Raw genomic sequence first — 23,692 nt, 5'->3', positions numbered from 1 at the left:
CATTTAACGCCACGTGGAGAAAACGGAATTAGATATAATTTTATTAAAACTACAAACAAATATATATATGTAATTCATTAAGTCGCATGTAAGGTATGTCCTATTAAAATCATAGCATAGGAAACTACACGTGACAAATTTGGAAAACAATGTTTTTTTTTTTGTTGTTTTGTTTATCTTGTCCTACTCTACTGCAGCTACAGTAACTATTTCATGTGTTTGTTACAAAAAACTGCTAATTATCAGATGCAAATGCACACTTGACAATAGGATTAAGGATCTGTGTTTTTAACTCTACTGGCTGAATAAATTTGTAGAACAAATTAATTCAGGAAGGGCCTAAATTGTCCACCTGTCACATTGAGGTATAATTGTATTATATCTGTATTATCAGAATGATTCTAATAAATCTATGTGGAGAAGAAGTATATCACGAGATTGTGATGGTTCTTTAAATAAAAAATATACGACTGTGTCTTAGTTTCCTGAACCATTTTAAACGTATGGTAGATTTCCTGAATGCAAAGCGTACAATGCTGTGAGTCAATGTAACTGCGATGCCAAATATCCAGTCTTTGCCGGTGTAATGAAGTATATCGACCCCCATAGAATAATGACCCCCCGGTCATTATTCTTTAGAAAAAGTGACCCCCCGGTCATAGTATTATGACCTCCAGATCATAGTACTATGACTCCCCCACGTGAAGTAAACTGAACCTCACGAAGAATATTGACTCCCATAAAAAAACGGCCCCCGGTCATTCGGTCAAATTTAGTGATAACTCATGTATCTAAGGCCTAATTGCTGCATTTTATGCCCCCACTCGGGGGAGGGGGCATATAGATTTGCCCTTGTCCGTCCGTCCGTCCGTCCTTCCGTTTGACCAATAGCCCCAGATACCATCACTTGACACAGAAATCAGAGCATTCCGCAACGGGAAAAGGGATTCTATTTCTAGACGCTGTATCTTGGTGTATACATTTTTTTCAGGAAAATAACAATTCACAATACGTTCACAAAACACATCAGTGTCAATAATCCCTGCAAACTTCGGTATGAAGTAATTCTTCAGAAGAAAACTGCACAAGAAACTGCTAGCATAGAACTTAGTATTAATAGAAGTTGCAATACTTAGCAGTGGCAGTAAAGTACGGTAGCGGCAACAATAGAAAGTAGTAGTAGTAGTAGTAGTAGTGGCAGTGGTAGTGGCAGTTGCAGTAGCAGCAGCAGCAGAGGAATAAGTGACAGTAACAACAGCAGCAGGAGAAGAAGAGGTAGATGTACAAGACGTATTAGTGGAAGCAGGTGTAGTAGTATCAGTAGTAGCAGTTGTAGTAGTAATAGTAGTAGTAGTAGTAGTAGTAGTAGAAGAAGAAGAAGAAGTACATGTAGTAATAGCAATAGAAGTAGCAGCACCAGTAGTAGTAGTACAATCAAAATGTTAACTATTGGCAATGGAGGGTATTAGATTTGTAGATCTAGTAAAATTGTCCGTTAGGTTTGGTGGGGATCACTTTTTAATAGATATTATCGTCGAAAGTCTTTTTAGGAGCCGGTGTTTTACACGGAAAGAGTAACTTCTTTTAAATAGAATAATGTCCGGGAATCGATATTGTATGAGAGTTCGAATGTAGTAATTTCGGCAGTGAGTATTTTACATGGAAGGAGTCACTTTTTCTATAGAATAATAACCGGGGTCGTTATTCTATGAGATTCGAAGGGAGTCATCTTTAGGGAGTCAGTATTTTACTTGGAGGGGTCAGTGTTTTTCTATAGAATAATGACCGGGGTGTCGTTATTCTATAGAGTTTTAAAAGGGAGTCAGTTTTTTATAAGGGGAGTCAATATTTTACAGGAAAGGAGTCACATTTTGTATAGAATAATGACCGGGGGGTCGTTATTCTATGCAGGTCGAAATACTTCATTACACCGGCATGCCAGTGCTTCGCGGTAATCAGAAAGTTTACCTCATTTAGATCATTCCCCATATACTGACTGCCAATATTAACAGTATACGTATGAATATCAGAATGTACATCTTCAAACCCAAGCCAAGCAAGATCAATAAATATCGGGGTCCATGTCATCCAACCTTCAGGTTGGCGATTTAAAACCGCTGCATGGTCTGTGTTAATGGCAAACATTCCTAAATAAAAACGATAAGCATTATGTCATCAGTATGATTAGATTACTTTGTATTGCATGAAGTGTCATCTTCAGTGATGGTCAAGTATTCGTAGAGTACTCGCAGCGTTCTGAGTACATAAAGTATTAATCTTCTATTTAAACCTCTTGTCTGTCCCGTATTTGATTTATTTCATAACGTACATACTTGCCACTTTTGAAATATGATAAGTTATAATGTATATGATAGTTATTATTAGTAGTATATCATAAAATAATTTAAACTAAACTAATTAAACAACTGAATTTTGGGGTGAAAAAAGAAATAAACATTCTGACAAAAATACTATCACAAACAAGAATTATTGACAGTTTTCATATGCGCTATATACATGTGTAACTTATATGCGCCGCATGTGTACCATGTAGATTTTAAACGAATCAGATTTGAAATAAACCACTACCCAAAATTTCGTCCCTGGGTTCCATGTGACATGTTCATTGCCATTATGTGTTTGTAAAAGAAAAAAGATTAATATGGATTTGTACTGTTTACCTACTAAAATAAGGCTTAGCGGGTGAAATAAAAAGATAAAAAGTAAACCAATGGTTTAAATCAACGAGCTGAAAACATGTAAAATTACTAATCTTACGACTTATTCGCTCGACCACAGACACACATGTACATGTGTATAATAATATTTATATACTAATGGCAGTTGGCTTGGAGGTTTTCGGTTATTGAATGACAAACATATAAAAATGGTTTTAACGAACAAATACTGCAACTATATGATGGCATGTAGCATTATAAAAATCGTTCAAACGACAAAATAATTGTATTATATAGTATCATATTTAAACAGTAATAAAAAGGCATTAATATATTTGTTACAGTGGAAAATGTATCAACGTGCTTTTTTTAAAGGATCTAAATATGTACACTGTAAAAGGTAAAGGTAAAGGTCTTGTTTATTATAGTGTCACCCCTATTGAAAGGGCCAGCCAATTTGACTTATGAGACACCTTTTATTGTGCGTACCAATTACCTCCCAACTTCTACCACTATGCCAGGCGCCAGGCGGATAGAAATCGGTAACCATTCATTTAACTAACTCGCGGCTCACGAACCGGCCATTTCGGAATGAGTCCCATGACAAACATCCCCCGGACGAACGCTCCCTATGGGGCTCGAACCTTCGACCGGGATATACCAAAGCATTCGTGTAGTAAATATAATGTTTATTTATTACTAATCTAATTTAAAAGTAGAATTGCACGCAACCAGTAAGACATGTCATAAGTTCTGCCAAAAGGTTAACATTTCAACAAAGATTTACACCGGAAATTAAAAAAAAAATCAATATATTCCACAGAGTTTGAACAGGAATGTAAAATAAAAGGTAGGGTATGATAAAAATTTATGTCATAATACTAGTGTTTACCTGGTGTTGGCCTAGAACTGTCAACCAATACATCTTCGAGTACAGACACCTTACATTGATTTGCACCATTACAAGAAATAAGCTTCATGCAATAATAACTTCCATCATGTAGGTCTAACTCGGTAAATGTGTAATCTCTTACTATTCCCTCAACCTGTAAAACATGCCATGGAATGGATAAAAGTGGGATTAATCTCTTGAAAACATTACCGGCTAAAAGAAAAAACAACTTTTCCCATGTACCTGTCTAAAGTATGCGAGAAAATGTTTTATTGTGCAATATCTGTGTGTGGAATTGAAGAAAACAGTGATACTACATATCACAAAGTTACCCAAACCTTGCCCACACAAAATGGATCAAAGGAAAACCATGAATAACAGATCCCGGAGAAATACTGGAATATTATTCTCACAGTATGTAACTATGGGCTGGTCTATTACCCCGGAATTCTGTGTTTGCGACCAGTGTTGATCTTGATCAGCCTGCACATAACATATTCAGTTAGTATCTTTTTTGGTAAACACCCCTTTTAAAAGTCAATGGTACTGTCCAAACTGAAAGATGGACAACTTCGTTATAGAAATGTTACATGGTAAGGGTTAAGTAGTCGGATGACAATTATCTGGCTTACAAATTTTACAAGTAGGTCGACTTAAACATTCCAGATTTATTTTTACCTCAATGGATGACAAATTGAAGTCTCCTCCAATATGAGACGAAATAGAGAGGTGTTGACTTTTAATAAACGACTCGTCATCTTTTACATCCCAGTGAACTTTTAGGGCTTTTCTTAACACAGTTGTTCCAGTTTTAATCGTCCCAATAGGAGACATTGATAAATGGGTGGCGAATATTGGTGGTGTATCATCAACAATGAACCCGTTCGATGACGCTTCAACAAATTTTCCTGAAACATATATCAGTTATGTTTCAAAATTATAAATTTAAGATTCATTAAATGATAATACAAAGTTCAAACAGTATTTTCACAGAACTATACATTTTACAACGTAACACATACAGCTGTTGTTTTCTTTTTTCAATAAATTGTTGTCATATGTCAAGATAAATTACATCACAGCATTTTTCTAAGAGTAATTTTACTTTACAACTAGAATGTGAAAAATTTCTGACTTAATGACTGAGATCCGGTAGAAAGGTATTTCTTATATTTATGGAGATGTAATAGTATACTGCCTTTGACATGCTATTTAAACTAATAAAAGATGTTTGAATAAAACAAGTACGGAAGTTTACATTAATAATCGGTTAAAACTAGTTGTAAATATTTTATAAACTTCTGAATAATTAACGGTATTTGATTAACACACAACGATCATGATAAAGTTCTCCATATCTTATGTACGTTCTTAAATCTGTGCATCTAGATCTACATAATTTGTGTTGAAATACAAATATTTTTTGACACAGACATCCAAAACTTCAAATGATTTGGTCTAGTAATCCATTTACCGGTTTTTTAAACAGTATTTATTAGTAAGAACTACGACGATGATTTGCATACCTATCTAATACTGTGTAAGACAGCATTTACTATGCCGTATTTATAACGCCTTTAATATCTTTTTTATTAAATTAATGTTAATTTACGCAAGAAGTAACTTGAAGCATTTACATATATGACACAATATCGACAGCTGATAGTACTAATTAATGTACAACATTTTCAAATTCATAAGCATTGTCTTTATGAATGATGTAAGGAATTTTTAAACTAATAATGACCATTTATTTGCAGATTTACTATAACACTGCTAACATGGGACCATTCGTTAATGGATTTTCTTCTATTTTAGAGGATTTTAAAACCTGGAAAATAACATAAATTAGCTCAATGTCTTTTTTTCTCTTGAGGCTTTAAATTATATCAATATATCAATCATAGCTCGCATTGCATTTTACATATCCACTGAAAATCCAAACTGTACATAAATATTTGAAATGTTTACTTATCATTGTACTGAGAAATTTGAGGTTGTGGTAATATTCTAAATAAACAGCAGATACAGCTAGACTGTCTGTCTTCTGCATATTCGATGAAGCGCTTTTTAGAAATTAAATTTTATAAAGGGATAGCTGAGGTCATGAAAAACCATATAAGGCGCTGCATGACCTACATTGTGTCGGTTTGACTCAAATTCCAACAATATAAATATAGAAAACATATTTGAATGAATTATATACGTGGGATTTGTTCGTAACTCACTGGTCGGGATAAGAGTTACACATTACATTTAACTTTATTCGTACTTTTAGAAAAAAAAATGTTTTAAACGTCAGTATATATCATGAGCCGTTAACATTGTTTATAAATATTTTAAGTATAAAATTTCGAAGCTGTGTATGCAGCCTGGTTGGAGCGATACTTATTTACCTGCTCTGTTATAAGCGCGCACTGTGCAGTAAATACGAACGCCCTTTGGCAGGTAAGTTCCGTATTCAGAATGGAGGTCGAAAATAAATGCTTTTCCATGTTTATGAACTTCTGTAGCTGGCAGTATATTATCACCACCTTTAGTTGTTCCTACTCTCCATACGTAGTGAGATATCCCAGACTGGGGATCTGTAAAACCATGCCATTTACAACCAATATAGTTCCTGATATAAAAAAAAAATCATATTGTAACTGTTACAGTCTATAATTTCTATGGTTCAAATTTAGTGCGGAAATACATGACGATATATGACATACAACTCACTACAATAATGCGTAGTGTCGACTATCCGTATGTCGACTTTCTGTTGTCGATGTATGCAAAGTTGCATTTTCAATTATATCAAAGTGTAGGGGTTCAATGCGCAAGTTACATTTAAAGCTGTGATATTTTCAAAGTCCACAATATTCTCAAAACAAAATGACAAGAAAAGGAAGTCCGAAAATAATGCTGATGTTCAATTCATGTTAATAACTTGTAATTAGTTTTAGTAGAGTGCCAATTTCGAAAGATCTAGACAGGCTGGACAAAAGTACCAAATTTTGTACAACGGTAGCTTGGGACAATATAAGACTTTTGGCTGTAAGGGCCAAGGTCACAGCTATTTGGAATTCTATTTTTAGAACATTCAAATTGGCCGCCATTAAAACAAATAGCTATTTTAGTAAAAGTTAGTTTTTATCTTTTTCTTGATACATATTTACGTGAAAACTGATTCATACCTACTCTTAGGGTCAAGTGATGCATTTGCATAAAGTTAGGTCATGCTACAGAACGTCTGTCTGTACATTCGTCCGTACGTGCGTTAAAAATGTCTTCTTTTTTAAAGCCATAGGCTTTTACGTACATACATCATAAGGCTTGATCTCCATTGATCTAGAGGTGATAAATATGTGTAACGACTAAATTTTTGTAGAAGATATGTTCCTTTTTGTTTCGTTTGTCTGTCTGTCTGTCTGTCTGTCTGTCTGTCTGCCGCAAAATCGTATCCGCTCTGTATTAGTCATAATTTGACCACATGTGGAACGCAACATCAGTTTTATAGTACTGTTATACATTTTAGATCAAATGATATAAAGGCAGAATTTCATATCCACTAGTAACTTGGTACAAACGTTTGCCCTCAGATGACATGCAGATGGCAATTCAATTCATCCTTCTATTGAAATAAAGCTATATATTCGGAGACATGGTTCATTTTCATTTATGGTTCTTTTACATCCTGTATCAAATAATAAGCTTTGTTCTTTTGTTTTTGGTAGTTTTACCATCACATTAACACAACTCTAGCTCATATGACGACTAAATAAGCTTTGTGACAAGCTTTGTAATTTCCATAATAGAACACATATTACATATATTTATATAAAATCTTTGTATTCAAAATGTTTTATTTTGAAAAAGTTTTATTTTGATATAGCTAAGTATCAATATGGTCATATCTATATACATGTATCTTGAAAAGCTTTATTGTAATGGAAAGTTAAAATGTTTTAATGATTATGTCTTTATTTGGTGGTTTCTTGTTATAATTTATCGTTTAGAGGTGTTTACATGATTTATATGCACCCTTACTTCATCTTTTTGCATGAACAAATAGTTACCTCAAAACAATTTTAACATTACTTGCAACTGAAAGCTTTGACCACACAGGACATTTTTTTGTTCAAATCATCAGACCAACGTCTTCTGGTGTGATACTGTTCATGTTTATCCTGGTCACATATCATGCCAGAGCCTTCTGGTACTTGAACATTTTTGTTGGGATAAGTCACTCGTCAAGAAACTATAAGTAAGGGAAGCGGTTGTCTAGAGGTTAAGGTGTCGGCCGCTCAACCCAGGGTTTGATACCTACTTGGATCATGACCAAGCCATGCTCAAATGACACCAGTACTCGATTTTCCAGAAAATGGACTTACTTGAGTGTGGTTCAGATAAGCTTCTAGCTTTCATCACAATCGAGCTTAATAATAAATCAGTATAAACTAAAAAGCTATAGTTATTCATATAGACAAGAGATGGAATAGATGTATGCATACGCACTTTGTGAACATAATGAGATCTTTCTTATTTATTTTCATTTTAAAAAGCCTCTTCTTCTATATACACATTCAAAAAAGCCTCTTCTTTTATATAGACATTCTCTTCTGTATGGTGATTAAAAGTCAAAAGGAGATATAGATAGATATAGAATGCTGACATTTATCACTAAAAGCTCCCACATAATAATGCTATTTATGACAACTATGTTGAACTTGTTACACATAAACTTGTAGTAATTTTGCAGTATAAGAACAGCGTGAGCATTACTAACACTGTCTCATATGTGTACAAAATGGTTCTAGCGATGTCAATGTTCAAAAATAATTTAGAAGTATCAGTTTTCTAAGACATTTACAAGCTTGCCATTTTACGTACACATTCTCATTTGTATCATGATAAAAAGCCAAAAGGAGATATAGATTGCAAATTCTCAAACATTTATCACTAAAAGCTACCATATGATTATGCTATTTATGACAACATGTTCAACTTGTTATGCATAAACTTGTAACAATGACTGTGTGAGCATTACTAATACTGTTATATATATGTATAAAAGGGTTCTAGCGATGTCGAAGTTGAAAAATACACACCAAGTATAAGTTTTCTGTGACTTTTGTAATATGTTACATTCTACTGGCATTGGATTCTGATGCTCTTTGTAAATTCAGGCCTATTTTAGAAATGGAAAAATGTAAATTCCCCATTTTGCAAGTAATAATACTGCTAAGCCTACATCTTCTATTGTATCGGCTAAATATTTACAGTTAAGGACAAAAATATATAGCTTCATTTCACTACAAATTATATCATCAGAAGTATTTGCACCTTTATGACATATTCCTTATGAATATATAAATGGAAATACTATGCAACAAAATTGTATAGCATAATGACACAGTCAAAGCCTTGATTGCAGCATACTGGTTGGGAACCATTTTCCGGACACATTTTCATATATTGGCTCCATTATTCCCTAAACAAAATATTTGACATTAATGAAGCCCACACTGCACAAACTTCAGCTCCTTCCGCATCCGATGTAATCAGCATCGCGTTGTGACGTGAAACATGGGTTCTATGGGGCCTCAAATGGGGTCACTAAAAGAAGGTATTTTCCCCGTAAGGTAAACCAGTATCCGGACAAATATTTTGACGGTATTTTGCTGTTAATTTGATATCGAAATAAGTAATTAAACTATTTTTACACATTTCTTTATCATTCATCTCTTCAAAAATGTACATGAAACATAACCTGACGTTCAATAGCAGCTACGAAAGCAAACAGAAGTTGACAATAAAAATCTCGAATTTCGTCTAACGCGAATTCTAGATAATTCCAATAGATATAGAATAAAATTAGTGCAAAAATCGACAGCCCTGCATTTTATGTAACTATTACCGTGAAATTATAAGTAGCACATGTTATCAGCAGACAATCAATATGAAGTTTAATTATTTCTTCCCCACTTGATACTTCGGCAAGTGTGAACTACTGCGCATGCGCAATGCTATCTTCATGCCCCGTTATGACAGAAAGTTGTTTTGTAAACACAGGTGAGTTATCATCATAAAAACTAACATAAAACAGTTTTGTAATGTAGTGGTTTCTTGTAGACATGAAGAACAAACACCTAAATGATCTAGATGAAACAATAACAGGAATAACAACGAAATAAAGCGGATATTACATGTGTCCGGAAACTGGTCCTGTCCGGAAAATGTTTCCCAACCAGTACATGTCTTGCCTTTTAAATACTTCGAAATTTCCCACTTAGATCAATGACATCAATTCCTTCTTAAATGACGACAACATGTCTTAATAGACTGAAAACAGCATATACTATTTACATCAGCAATAAAAGAAATGGGATAAACTATTTCCCCTTTATCTTCAATGTTAATTCAGCATGTTTTCATCACACTGGCTTAAATGGCATTGTTCGGGCAATTAGTTAGTTTATTTCAGATATACTTAATGATTGATGTATGCATAATTCATTTATATGCATAGTATTCTTTCTCAACATGTAAAATACATAAGCTGTTATACAATTATCATCATTACATTGATTAATAAATCAATTTGCAGTTATTAATGCTAAGAAATGACCTTACACTTTACCTAACTCTCTAACCTTGAAATAACCCCTAGAATGCAACAGCCCCGTTGACACGTAGATAAAAGATAAATATGGCAATCTCACCTTTAAAAACTGCGCCATAAGATAACACATTTGTTTTAGATAATATAGGTACATGTAGCAAATGATGCTTTCTATACAAGACATTAAGAAATAGGTACATGTATCAAACATGATTTTGAATAGAGATTACGAAAATGTTCCTCTTAACCATCTTTAACAGTTGTTCAACATGCCTAAAGTACTTTGCAATAGGATATTTTGACACGTCTGTTTAGGTGAACTTCACTTTGTTAAAATTCCATAATGTTAAAACCCGTTACAGCAACTCTCAAAAAAGAGAATATGCATAATTACATGATTGGAAAAGCACTTCTTTCAGTACTGAACATGTATTTATCCTTTTATATAAAAGGGAGGTAATAAAAAAGAACGGACTCTGTAATACTTTCTACATTGTGAATCATACTTTAAATACCTTTGAAAAATGTTATTAATAAAGTATCAAAAATAAAATTGAACAAGTTATTAATATATTTTATGTTCATAACAGCACATGCGGCAGTCACATAATAAACAAAGCCATTATGGCCCTTTAAGCAGTTAAAACAAAACGTTTTATACATTTTTGTCATTTTTAACAGGGTATTTCAGAAACAGTCACTTGAATATTACAAATAGCAATAGGTATTTAACAATTTATAGAAAAAATAATGTCAAAAATCTTTTAAAAATGACTCTCAGATTTAGCCAAAACAGCTGTTCTCAGATATATGATTTTTGCGACGGACGGATGGACAGACGGACGGAACAAATAATAACATGCTTCAACCTAAAGTTGGTCAAACATACTGTTTTCCATTGCACCAATACATAATTAAAGTCATGCTGCACATTACGGGGCTCATCTAATAGTTCTAACCACAAGTATACTGTTTATAAACGGCATTTTTGACGTACAGACAGACGGCTTTACAGACAGACGGACGTGAAAATTGATATCTCTTCATGCAAATGCTTCGCTTGACCCTAAGAGTAGGTATGAATCAGTTTACACATAAATATGTATCAAGAATAAGATAAAAACTAACTTTTACTGAAATAGCTGTTTGTTTTAATGGCGGCCATTTTGAATGTTCTAAAAATAGAATTCCAAAGAGCTGTGACCTTGGCCCTTACAGTCAAAAGTCTTGTATTGGTCCTAACTACATCTATGCAAAATTTGGTACTTTTGTCCGGTCTGTCTAGATTTTTCAAATTTTATGAAGAATTGGAACTAAGCTATTTCATTTGACTTGGACGGAAACTGTAGAAAAAAGTTTTGTACAGAATATACAATATACATTTATAATTGTTTTGGTAATTCTTGAAAGGGACATAACTCAAGGGAAATATGAGACGTCAACATTTTGATAATATGCCTTTGTGATGATGTATACGTAGTTTCTTTTTAATTTTATTAAAACTAACAAGAGGTTCATCTGTAACAGATGCATAACTTGAGAAAAGTAACCGGACATTAAATCCCCAAAATACGCAAATATCCACTTTTTGTTTGATGTTATATTCCAAGTGCCATTTGAATTAGACAGAAACTGTCTTTAAGAGCAGCTGGATACAAAACGTAAATACGCTGTTATAGTATTATTAAGTCCAAAAGGAGCACAACTAAAATAGTAATTCGATAATATATACATGTTCTTTTCATTTGATGATGTAAACCAATATTCATTTTATAAGATGAAACTTGTAACAGGAGTTGAGTACATTATCTATATATTACCGTAACGAAAGACCGGTGGTGACATTTCAACTTTCATGATTTCTGATTATGAATTCGTGAAGTAGAAATAATGAAGTATTTAAATGAAATCGAGAATTCTTGAAGTGGTATTTGTGAAATCAGGAAATCGTGAATAATTGAATTCTTGAATTTTTGACATGAAATGTGGAAATCGTGAATTCATGAAGTTGTGAAATATTGAATAATTGAAATCTTGAATTTGTGAAATTCGGAATTATTGAAATCTTGAATGATTGAAATCGAGATTATTTTTGAAATTGTGAATTACTGAAATATTGAATTATTGAATAATTGAAATATTGAATGTTTGACATGCATTTTGTGTGAAATTTGGAAAGCATAAGTTTGTGAATTATTGAAGTTCAATAAGTTCAAGAATTTACGATTTTGCTTGAAATTTGAAAAGAATGAATTTGTGAATTAGTGAACTTGTGAATTACTGAACTTCAAGAATTCACGAATTCAAGATTTCAAGAATTCACGATTTTTGCGTGAAGTTCGGAACTCGTGAATTTTTGAATTTCAATGATTTACGAATTCAAGAATTCGTGATTTTTGCGTGAAATTTGGAAATCGTGAATTTGTGAAAACGTGAATTATTGAACTTCAAGAATTCACGATTTCAAGAATTCACAAATTCCAGAATAAACGATTTTATATGAAATTTGGAAATCGTGAAATTGTGAATTATTATACTTCAAGAATTCAAAAATTCACGATTTCAAGAATTCACGCATTTTACGTAAAATTTAGAAATTGTGAATTCTTGAAATAATGAATTCTTGAATTATTGAAGTTCAGTAATTCACAAATTCACGATTTCCAAATTTCACGCAAAAATCGTGAATTCCTGAAATTGTGAATTCTTGAAATCGTGAAATCTTGAAATTTAATAATTCACGATTTCCAAATATCACGCAAAAATCGTGAATTCTTGAATTCTTGAAGTTCAAGAATTCACAAATTCACGATTTCCAAATTTCACGCAAAAAATGTGAACTATTGAATCCGTGAATTCTTGAAATAGCGAAATCTCCAAGTTCAGTAATTCACGATAATACAAATTCACGATTTCCAAATTTCACGCAATAATCGTGAATTCTTGAAATCGTGAAATCTTAAAATTCAATAATTCACGATCTCCAAATACCACGCAAATATCGTGGATTCTTGAAATCGTTAATTCATGAATTCTTGAAGTTCAATAATTCACAAATTCGCGATTTCCAAATTTCACGCAGAAATTGTGAACTATTGAATTCGTAAATCCTTAAAATCGTGAAATCTTAAAGTTAAATAACTCACGATTTCACAAATTCACGATTTCCAAATATCACGCAAAAATCGGTTATTCTGTAAATTCAATAATTCACAATTTCCAGGTTTCACGCAAATGTCGTGAATTCTTGAAATCATAAATTCGTGAATTCTTGAATTCCTGAAGTTCAATAGTTCGCGATTTCCAAATACAATATTTCAATTTTTCAATAATTCAATATTTCAATAATTCACAATTTCAAGAATTCTCGATTTCAATTATTCAGAATGTCAATAATTCAGAATTTCACAAATTCAACATTTCAATTATTCAATATGGAGAGGACTTCAATAAGCCTACTGGATTCCAGTCCAATCCAGAATTTATGTATGTAAATAATTATTTGAATGTACATATTGGGAAATAAAATATGTTTAAACCAATTATTCAATAATTCAACATTTCAATTATTCAATAATTCACAACTTCATAAATTCACGATTTCCATATTTCATGTCAAAAATTCAAGAATTAAATTATTCACGATTTCACGAATACCACTTCAAGAATTCTTGATTTCATTGAAATACTTCATGATTTCTACTTCACGAATCCATACTTAGAAATTGTGAATTATTGAAATTGAAATGTCACCACCGGTCTTTCGTAAATATCCACATTTTTACTTCATGTTGATGATGTATACCAAGTTTTACTTCAATAACCTGAATTATTCTGTGGGAGAAGTTGAATACGTAAAGCACAAATGCAATTGTAATATAAAAATTATTAAGTACAAAAAACACGCTTGAAAGAATTCTTGAATATGAATATTCAGATAATGCGCAATTTGAGTCCATGTTGATTAGCTTTACCAACTGAACTGTATGGAAACTGTAAGAAGAGTACACAAGAAAGTGTTATGGGCAGATACACGGCCAAGTGGATCATTTAAACACTATATACCTCCCGGGGGTCTCTCATCACTGGATCCATAAAAGTACGTATCCAAAATGTTCTGTACGAATTTCTATGTTAAAACAGTAATAGAAGGCCTTACCTCGAACCTTGATATTGTTCATCCGTGTCTCGAGGTCCGTCAGTAACTTTTCCTTTCACAGGTGGCGTTGAATCGACAACAAATCCATCAGATGCAACAGATGAACATAGATTAGCAGTGTTACATGCGGCAACGGTCACGTAATAATGAAGTCCTTCTGATAGCTGGAGATATGTGAGTTCAATGTCTGCAAGACAAAGAGACAGTTTTCTGATACAACATTCCATTTCTACTGGGGCCTGTGATAGTTAGAAATATGTGTAACGTACAATCACACATACATGTACAGTCACACGTGTCATTAACACGAAAGTTAAAATGTAATCCGATAACTACGACGTAAATTACTACAGTAATGTGCCGTGTCTTCCGCGGTCCTTAAAGTTATAAATGATCTCTCTAACGGAGCTTATCGAACAGAATATTGTAAATGCATACCTGTTTGTATGCCCACTGGTTGCTTTATTAGGACATCATCGCAGTTCTTACATGATCCGATATTCACGAAATATTCTACAATCGTACTATGCGAGTCATGGAAGCCTTTCCAATGTGCTTGTAATGAAGAACGACTTTCGACGTAGTCTACATCAACACAGGAACCATCTATTCCCCGTGGACCATCAAAGATTTTGCCAGGTACAGGCGGTGTAACATCCACAACAAAAGCCCACGAAGATGCTGCTGTGTATAATCCGGCTTTGTTATGTGCCTTAAATATGAAATATTGTTTCATAACTATACATTGACTACACATACTAATACGTATCATTATGGTGGTATTCTGCCAGCGTATTGGTTTTGATGTCTTGTTTTTCTCTTTCGTTTCATGCTACAGATTATGTACTACCGACTGGGCTGCTTTGAAATTTGTTACCGAATCTGGTTTTTCGTTGAATGTTAAATGTTATACCTTTACAGTCACGAAGTAAGCATGTCCTTCTCTTAAAGATAGTGGCATATTCTGTTGTGTATTAGCACATTCTTCGTTGGTATCATGGAACAAAAATATATCATCGTAGCCTGCATGTGTACCTACAGCCCAACTGTAATGCGACATTCCGCTTTCTAAGTCCAGAAAGACATCCCTCCAGCTAAAGCAAATAAAATCAGTTTATATCAAATCTTATCACAGTATACATCGACAATATTTTGCTAATATTAGACATTTGTGTAGCTATTGGTACTGAATTAACCGAAACAAAGTTACGCATTAAGAATTGAACACAACCGCAATATACTGTCTTCCTGCTTCTTTTATCTTATTTTTATCATTGCGTACATAATTACATTGACTAGTTTATCACAGTATATTTGTTACTTACCACGCGTCGACAAATTGTGTGTCAGAAATGTATCTAGATTGTAGTGTAATAGAGGCTTGTGATATTGCTGGAGGTGTTGTGTCTACTTTGATACCCTCAGATGTAGATCTTGAGTGTTGGCCAGTAAAATCGTATCCTGTATGAATAATTTTAAACAATAAATTTGATTATAGGCCTACATAAATATATTATTGCGGTATACAGTTCTCTTGTGTAGCTACTAGTACTCAAAAGCGCACAACACACGTTTTTAATCTACTTATTGAAATTGTGAAAATAAACGTTTGTGATTTTGATATTTTTGTCAGCAGGATAATTTTATGTAGCCTAGGAGTAATATTCTGCATTAACTGAACTTTTTTACCTGGCAATGTCTACTTTTTTGTTATGTAAGTTCTAATGAAGTTTAAATGTACTGCATATGCCCATTGTATTAATTGTCCGCTAAAGTGAAACATATTTTCTCGTTTTCGATGCAGTGAGACACCTTTTCTATTTATTTAACTGTTATCTGGAACTATTTTTAAGGTAACTGGTCCGTGATGTATCATTTGAAGAGAACAATGTATATGGAGAGTCAACTATATTTCAGTAGTCAATATACAAGAGGGTCACGATGACCCTGGATCGCTCACCTGAATAATATGAGTTACATGTTTCAAATGTCATACTGATGATAAAACATTAAGAAAGATAGTAGGTCACATTCATGGTCAATGAAATTCAGTTTTACGATTTGTGTGCAAAACTGTGTATGTCATCAAAATTTCAAGGCTGTATCTTAAAAAAGTATTTTTCCTATATAACTCACATAATAACTAAGTAACCCCAGAGCGGGGCCTCTTTTAACCCCAGGGGCATAATTTGAACAATTTTGGTAGAGGACTACTAGACAATGCATCATACCAAATATCAAAAGCCTAGGTCGTATGGTTTCAGACAAGAAGATTTTTAAAGGTTTTTCCAATATAAGTCTATATAAAACTTGGGACCCCCAGGGCAGGGCCTCTTTTCACCCAAGGGGTACACTTTGAACAATTATGGTTGAGGACCATAAGACAATGCTACAAACCAAATGTCAAAGGTCTAAGTGTTGTGGTTTCAGACAAGAAGATTTTTAAATTTGTTTTCCTATATTAGTCTATGTAAAACTTGGGACCTCCGGGGCGGGGCCATATTTGACCCTAGGGGGACAATTTGAACAATCTTGGTAGGGGACCACTCGATGATGCTACATACCAATTATCAAAGCCCTAGGCCATGTGGTTTTGTACAAGAAGATTTTCAAAGTTTTCCCTATATAAGTCTATATAAACCATGTGACCCCCGGGGCGGGGCCATATTTTATCCTATGGGGATAATTTGAACACTTTTGGTAGAGGACCACTAGATAATGCTACACACCAGATATCAAAGCCCTAGGCCCTGTAGGTTTGGACGAGAAGATTAGATTTTTAAAGTTTTTCCTTTCGGTTGCCATGGCAACCAGAGTTCTGCATGGAATTCAATTCTTTGAACAATTTTGAAAGGGGGCTTCGTGACAGGTGAGCTAATGAAAAATAACAATGAGTACGATACGCCTATGGCACATTGTATTCGGTATATATACGAATACTTGGCATTTAAACCCTCAGGAAAAGAGACATAAATCAAATAACAGTTTCAATTTCGATTTGAGGCACAAGTTATTAAACTGCGAGTTGTACGCAACTCTTTGAGCTAAAATTTTATGTGTAATGTATCCGTAGACGTTGCTAAGGCAGCCTTTTCCCCCGTGGCCACGCCGCTTTATGTATTACCAATTACAGTTGCAAAGTATGTATGTCCATTTTGTAACTTCAGATTGTGGAAAGTCTTGTGGTTTGTGAGTCCAACGTCTATGAAAGATGTCACATCTACACCACCAGCTGTCGTTCCTGAAATTTATATATAGATAAAACCACGGAGAACAAACTCTGCCTGTAAACATATCACGTTATTTAAGAAGAAATATAGAAAAGTGAATGTAGTGTTCGTTGGCCATGCATTTGTCAACAAAACCTGCTTTTTTGTTACAGCGTTACTTGTGGCAAATTATTATTTAAATTAAGTCATTTAAGTACCAGTCAAAAGGATACATGAACATCTGTAAAATGTACATTCGATCAATTTTCTTGTAAGTAAATGTCTTACATTCGTTCGTTGTACAAGAAGATTTTCAAAGTTTTCCCTATATAAGTCTATATAAACCATGTGACCCCCGGGGCGGGGCCATATTTTATCCTATGGGGATAATTTGAACACTTTTGGTAGAGGACCACCTAACCCTAACCCTAACCTGGGGGGTTCGTTTTGAGGAGGCTGCGCTTTTGGTGCGTGGCATTCCCTGTTTGATATTTTTCTTTGTTTTTTTACAATCGGAAGCTGAAATATTCTATAAATTTTAGGTACACGTTTTTATTTGGCTTGTTTGTGACAGGGAATTGATTTCTAATCATTTTAACAGTAAACGGAAATTATAGTACAGTACATACATTATGTTTCATAATATTAAAGAAAACCCTTACTGTGCACGATGTTGACCTTTTATATAATACCGCTATTTAGACATGCGTTCTTGTGCGCGACAACTCAAAGATACCGGCTACAAACATCTGCCTATTTTACTAGCATTCTAAACAGCTCTAACATGCATCCAGTATTTGTACACAATAATTAATGAAAGTTTTGCCTTTTCAAGATGATAAGTACTTTAGTTACCTAAAGCTACTTTGTAGTGTGTAATCCCGCTTACATGTGTAGCATATCCCTCCTCCTCTACATCAATAAATGAGTTCCAGTGCACAGAAAGCTCAGATGTAGATGTCTGCAAAATGTGTACTACCATTTGTAATATATGTGAATTATTGTGAGGAGAAATGTGTGTTGGCTAAAATGTAAATACGATATATAGACATCATTTTGTTTAGTCAACCACTTACTAAAACAATACTGCATATACTTATTTTTTTTTATTGCGCTGAGTAAACAAATAGAAATCCAGCTAGGAATATTATCACGCAGGTTTCCATAAAACAACTTCATTTCTGAAGTCAAAATATACTAGTAAAAGAAACAAAGGGATGTATTGATGTTTAGCTCAACATTGAAATAAAATAAATCGCGGTAGAAATTACAAAATATTGTAGGTGTTTATGCCGGTGCATCTGTTATGATTTAATTGAGAGTGGGAGAGTGTATTTGTTATAAGAAAATATCATATAATAAAAACAATACAAATGTTAGTAATCTTGTGATCATAATTGCAGGCAAGAAGATTGAAAAGTATAATCTGTGATATTAGCACTACACGCTAGTAGCAAATGTTTTGTTTTGGCTTTTGCTGGGTTTCATGTCGCACCGACACAATGATAGGTCATATGGCGACACAATGATAGGTCATATGGCGACTTTTTAGCTTTGTTGTTGGAGGAAGACCCCGGGGCTCCTACATGCATTATTTCAACACATGCTGACACGTAGGTAGAACCAGCGACCTTTTGTAAGCCGGCTGGAACGCCATAAGTAAGGCTCGGACCGACATCCTTCAGGAGCAAGTCAGCGACCTTAACCACTCATGCACGGAGGCCCCAGTAGCAATGTATATAATATTATAGATGAGAAATTCTTCGGACTGTATATAAGATGTTGTGTGACCAGGAAAACAAGTTCTTGGAAATTTGATTTCAAAGTGTGACCTTGACACTTAACCTTCTAATCTGAGTTGCGCGTGTATCTTGCCATTACGGTTACGTGCAGTTGTTGGAAAATCCAGTAAACGGTGTTGGAGATATATGTTTGGCGAAGAATTACGGAAAGTCCAACATACTTAGCTCCCTATATTTCGAATTTTAGATACAGTTGCGCAACTTGTATAAATTGCTCAAACATAGGTAGACCTCTATTTACTTTACGATGGAATACCTGAAACAAATGTTTCTTTTCATTTCCTATCCACACGTCGGCTGTCACTGGTGGTGTAAGATCAACTGTCACGCCACTACTGCACTCGTCAATTTCACCTAAATCCTGTTCCCAGAATTCATGTTGAAGCTTTGATGCATTTGCGTGAATGCAAATAATGTACCGTCTACCATGTGTAAGCTCATCCTCACCAAATTGCACGTTTACGTATTCGTGTGCTTCAAGGAAAAGTCTTTTAAAAAACTGACCACATAAGAACGAACATAAAAAAGTTACAAGATTTAATAATTTAACAATTTTAGAAAATGATTATTTTGTCAATATTATATCTGCTTATATGACTTTTCGAAAATAAAATAAAGCATAATTATTTATAATTTGTGATCGAATTTATAATATTCACTGCATTTCACAAACCTGTGTCGCCACATTTGATAGCATCAGGATGGTCACATGGGTTTCTCAAGTCCAGCTTATTTGAACGGTCATAAAACACCGTTGGATCGTTTTCTTTTACCAGTAAAACAGCCCAAGCATATTGTGCATACCTTAGGGCAAAACGATGAAGTCATTTGAAATCGTTATAAAGTTACGGAGCTGATGAAAGAAATATGTACTCATACATGTAATTCGGTTCTATACAAATAATCAAGCACATCGATGTATTAAAATAACATGTAGTACTACAACTTGCATTTTTATACTAACGATTTCCTTATATTATAATACTCATTACTCTGATATAGTTGTATAGCATACTTGGATATGACCCGACTATAAAGAACAAAGAGGTGCCGTTCGAAAATAAATGAAACGTTCACCATACGATATAAATATAAAGATACCTTAAAGTTGGCCACACTGCTGACAAAATGTTGTAATAGGGAGTATAATCTTTATCTGATTCTTTCCAAATATCATTCTCCTCCAGAAAAATGTCTTTTCCTACATGGTTGTTCTCTGTAATATTGATAGTATATGTACTATCTATAATACATGAGCAAAGATAACCTAAGGCTAACCTGCGAGTACTCGGGTCCAGTTCAGAATAATATTGTCTAAGCTATCGGGAAACTATCTTACAATAAAATATACATTGAAATCTATCCGTGCTCCGTCTGTTTTTCATTAAAGGAACATTGCCGTACACTTTCGTAGCAGACTAATTACTCGGAGTCCAATTATAGCATTGTTATATTAACTTAACCAATATTTTGCTGGAATCCTCACGAAATCTTTGACTAACGAAATATTTACAATACGTATATCTAAAGCTGCCAGTATTATATTTCATATTACATATGCTTAAAGTTGATTGTAACATGTCATTAACCTTAAGATAAACTGAAAAAAATGATAAATTATGTCCGTGTTAAAATATTTGACAACCTGTTGACAGAAGCTCCCCCACTGCATCAATGACTACATTTGGTCTGACTTGTTGAAGATTTTGACAATCTCTTATTTCAGAAGATACTGTGGACGACAAGCCTGCTTTGGTATATCCTCGCATTGCTAATATCCAACATTTGTGAAACGAAATATTTTCAGGAAGGTCTATCGTAAACTGTAACTGTTAAACAAATATAACTCTACTGTATGCATTTGAATAACTTGCACGTAAAGTTCAGCCGATATAATGCAACATTTTCAACCTGTTTTAATATATTGGTTCATTACATAAATGCATCCTAAATGAGACGTGTGAAATGTTCAATAGTAGGGTCGATTTAAAACAATTCAATATCATTTTGTAACTACATGTAAAGTATCAGTTTCCTGTAAATATGTGCCATATTTACCAGTGTATGCGTTAGGGCATGAGGAGGTATAATTCGCTGCCATTTTGTAAGCAGGCGACCTAAAGTAGATTCATCGGCAAATGCCCATTTATAGTGATCCATAACTTCACGTGACTGAGACAAGTCTTCAATGTCTGAATCAAGGAATGGTTCCAGAGAAACTTCAATCTGAAAATGTTAACTGTTTTGTAACATGTTTATTTGTGACTTGGAATTTTATGTAAATGTATTTAGGACTGTTATAATCATCTCACGGTTAATTACTTTAACACTGAATTCTACAAATTGTAAACATTTACTTATTACATATTCTCTTTATCAGTACTTGAGCATGTAAAATATGTGTAGTCCTCATTACCTCATCGTTCGTTGTATAGGTAACTGACATATTCCCTGTTGTAGGAGGATTCGGAACAACAGTGACACCATCACTGTGTACGGGTTTAAAGCAATATTGCCCGGCACAAAACCTCAAGGAGACTCTGTACGTTCTTCCAGCAGATAAAAATAATCCACTTTTCTCCAGGTAAGATGTAGTTGTTCTCAATTGTTGATACACAGTAGTTATCTTCCAGATGTCTTTCAAGAGTAAACAAAAACGCTTTTAAAACAGCTTTTATATATTGATATAAATGGTAACACGACAGTCCGACACATCAGCATCAAATGAAATTTTATGTGTGATACTATCGTTTTATTGTAAATAATGAGACAAAATATCCAATACCGTTTCTGTGTATAATATTGGTTATTCTGTCTATACTTATAGACATGGTAAGAAAATAAAACAAAACTATGTTTGTGACATTTAAAGATAAGTCAGATAAAAATGCAGCTGTCAAAACTGCATTGATTTACACGACCTGTTAACAAATAATATATTCTTCAAATAATACCAGCAACTGGAGCTCGTTCCTCTATCGCCCAATATATATCATTGAGGTAAAGTCCGTTGTCGGCTGGAACTGTCCAATGAGCTTGAAGAACATTTGTAGACGCTTGGAAATCCACGTCTGATTTACACACTAAACGTTTCTCCTGTTTTCATTCAATTAATCTTTATTACAAATATAACAGAGACTAATCAATAACTTCCAGGTTGCACAAGTCCCATATGAGCTATTTTATTATAATCTGTTACAAAATAACTGTTTATTATGGCGATGCTAACAACTTGCATGCAAAACTTTAATCGATTTTTCGTAGTCAATTAAGGACCATTTTATTAGAATAGTGTCTTTTATACTGAGATATACGAGCAAATCTTTAACTGCGTTTTTCTAAATTGAAAATTGATATTATTTGTATAAAATCAACCAAACATTATCAAACCTGGTTATACCGGTTTTCTAATTAGAAGCATTCTTTGAAGTTTCAACAACAAACTGGCAAAGGGTCATAATTTGTATAAAAATCGATAAAGAGTTACCTATCGTAGTTATTTCAGCAGGTTAAAAGACTGGAAAATAGACTCAGTACATGCAGGTGTACCTCAAATACAGCTTCTTAGTTCCGGTGAAAGCATAACTTTAACCGAACTTCTAGATCGATAAAAGGCTTTAATTTTTAGAAAATAAGCTAACAGGTACATGTATATGATTTAGTTACTTTAGCAGGTCTGATGACATGCATATCTGTTTATAGTTTCAAATCAGTACATGCAATTTTAACTGATGTATAAACTGGCACGCAAAAATTTTAACCAATGTGTGAGCCTGTTGTCGACGCGTCATACAACAAGGACTCCAGGGTGAGTAAAATAGCTCTCACTTCTCTTTGAATAATCGATCTAAAACCTAGACTGAATATTTTAGTGGTTTTGTTTATATCTACTTCATTTATATGTTTTCAGATAATACAATGATACATTTTGATAATTAAAGCGCAAGGTACATGTCTAACAGAACTATATTAAAATGTAACGCAAAAGTATTTATCACTGCCTAATTTGAAAATATAATCATAATGGCTTTTAAGAAACCATTCAATTTGAAAAACAAGTGCTTTTCACATATACTTGAAGATTGCTTATATAGACTGAATAGTATATTACCTCGTCGTGATATGACTTGTCGATATTGAGGTCTGAAAAAAATAGTGAGTACACTTTATGCAACTTTTAACACAAGCAAATTCGATGGATTGGTATTTCCTGCCGAAAGGGTTTGTGGTGAGGAACGGCAAAACAGTATATCCGGCAAAAAGTTAAGGATGTTACTAAGAGGCAAATAATTTCATTAGTCAAAATCAATTTAAGAGAAAATGAATGCCATTTTTTGGTGTGGGG

The 23,692-nt window shown here is 33.7% G+C and overlaps 1 protein-coding gene across 1 annotated transcript in view; it reads right to left on the bottom strand.

The window, feature by feature from the left end:
* Nucleotides 1-23,692, bottom strand: part of LOC128557566 (uncharacterized) — a 69,337-nt gene that overhangs the window by 9,884 nt on the left and 35,761 nt on the right. Inside the window, exons 23-40 of the mRNA XM_053545024.1 lie at nucleotides 23,459-23,490; nucleotides 22,302-22,443; nucleotides 21,764-21,984; nucleotides 21,406-21,573; nucleotides 20,993-21,176; nucleotides 20,449-20,563; nucleotides 20,021-20,151; nucleotides 19,604-19,821; nucleotides 18,401-18,506; nucleotides 17,461-17,577; nucleotides 15,662-15,797; nucleotides 15,250-15,430; nucleotides 14,775-15,048; nucleotides 14,337-14,523; nucleotides 5,967-6,190; nucleotides 4,249-4,478; nucleotides 3,571-3,724; nucleotides 1,969-2,147 (exon numbers count right to left, since the gene is read on the bottom strand). Of these exons, the coding sequence (XP_053400999.1) occupies nucleotides 1,969-2,147; nucleotides 3,571-3,724; nucleotides 4,249-4,478; nucleotides 5,967-6,190; nucleotides 14,337-14,523; nucleotides 14,775-15,048; nucleotides 15,250-15,430; nucleotides 15,662-15,797; nucleotides 17,461-17,577; nucleotides 18,401-18,506; nucleotides 19,604-19,821; nucleotides 20,021-20,151; nucleotides 20,449-20,563; nucleotides 20,993-21,176; nucleotides 21,406-21,573; nucleotides 21,764-21,984; nucleotides 22,302-22,443; nucleotides 23,459-23,490 (2,999 nt within the window). The remainder of the gene's footprint in view (nucleotides 1-1,968; nucleotides 2,148-3,570; nucleotides 3,725-4,248; nucleotides 4,479-5,966; nucleotides 6,191-14,336; nucleotides 14,524-14,774; nucleotides 15,049-15,249; nucleotides 15,431-15,661; nucleotides 15,798-17,460; nucleotides 17,578-18,400; nucleotides 18,507-19,603; nucleotides 19,822-20,020; nucleotides 20,152-20,448; nucleotides 20,564-20,992; nucleotides 21,177-21,405; nucleotides 21,574-21,763; nucleotides 21,985-22,301; nucleotides 22,444-23,458; nucleotides 23,491-23,692) is intronic.

The sequence above is a fragment of the Mercenaria mercenaria genome, chromosome 1 (genome assembly GCF_021730395.1).
Source record: "Mercenaria mercenaria strain notata chromosome 1, MADL_Memer_1, whole genome shotgun sequence".
Lineage (NCBI taxonomy): Eukaryota > Metazoa > Mollusca > Bivalvia > Venerida > Veneridae > Mercenaria > Mercenaria mercenaria.
Note: the sequence above shows the minus strand (reverse complement) of the source record. Positions and strands in the feature narration are given on the sequence as shown.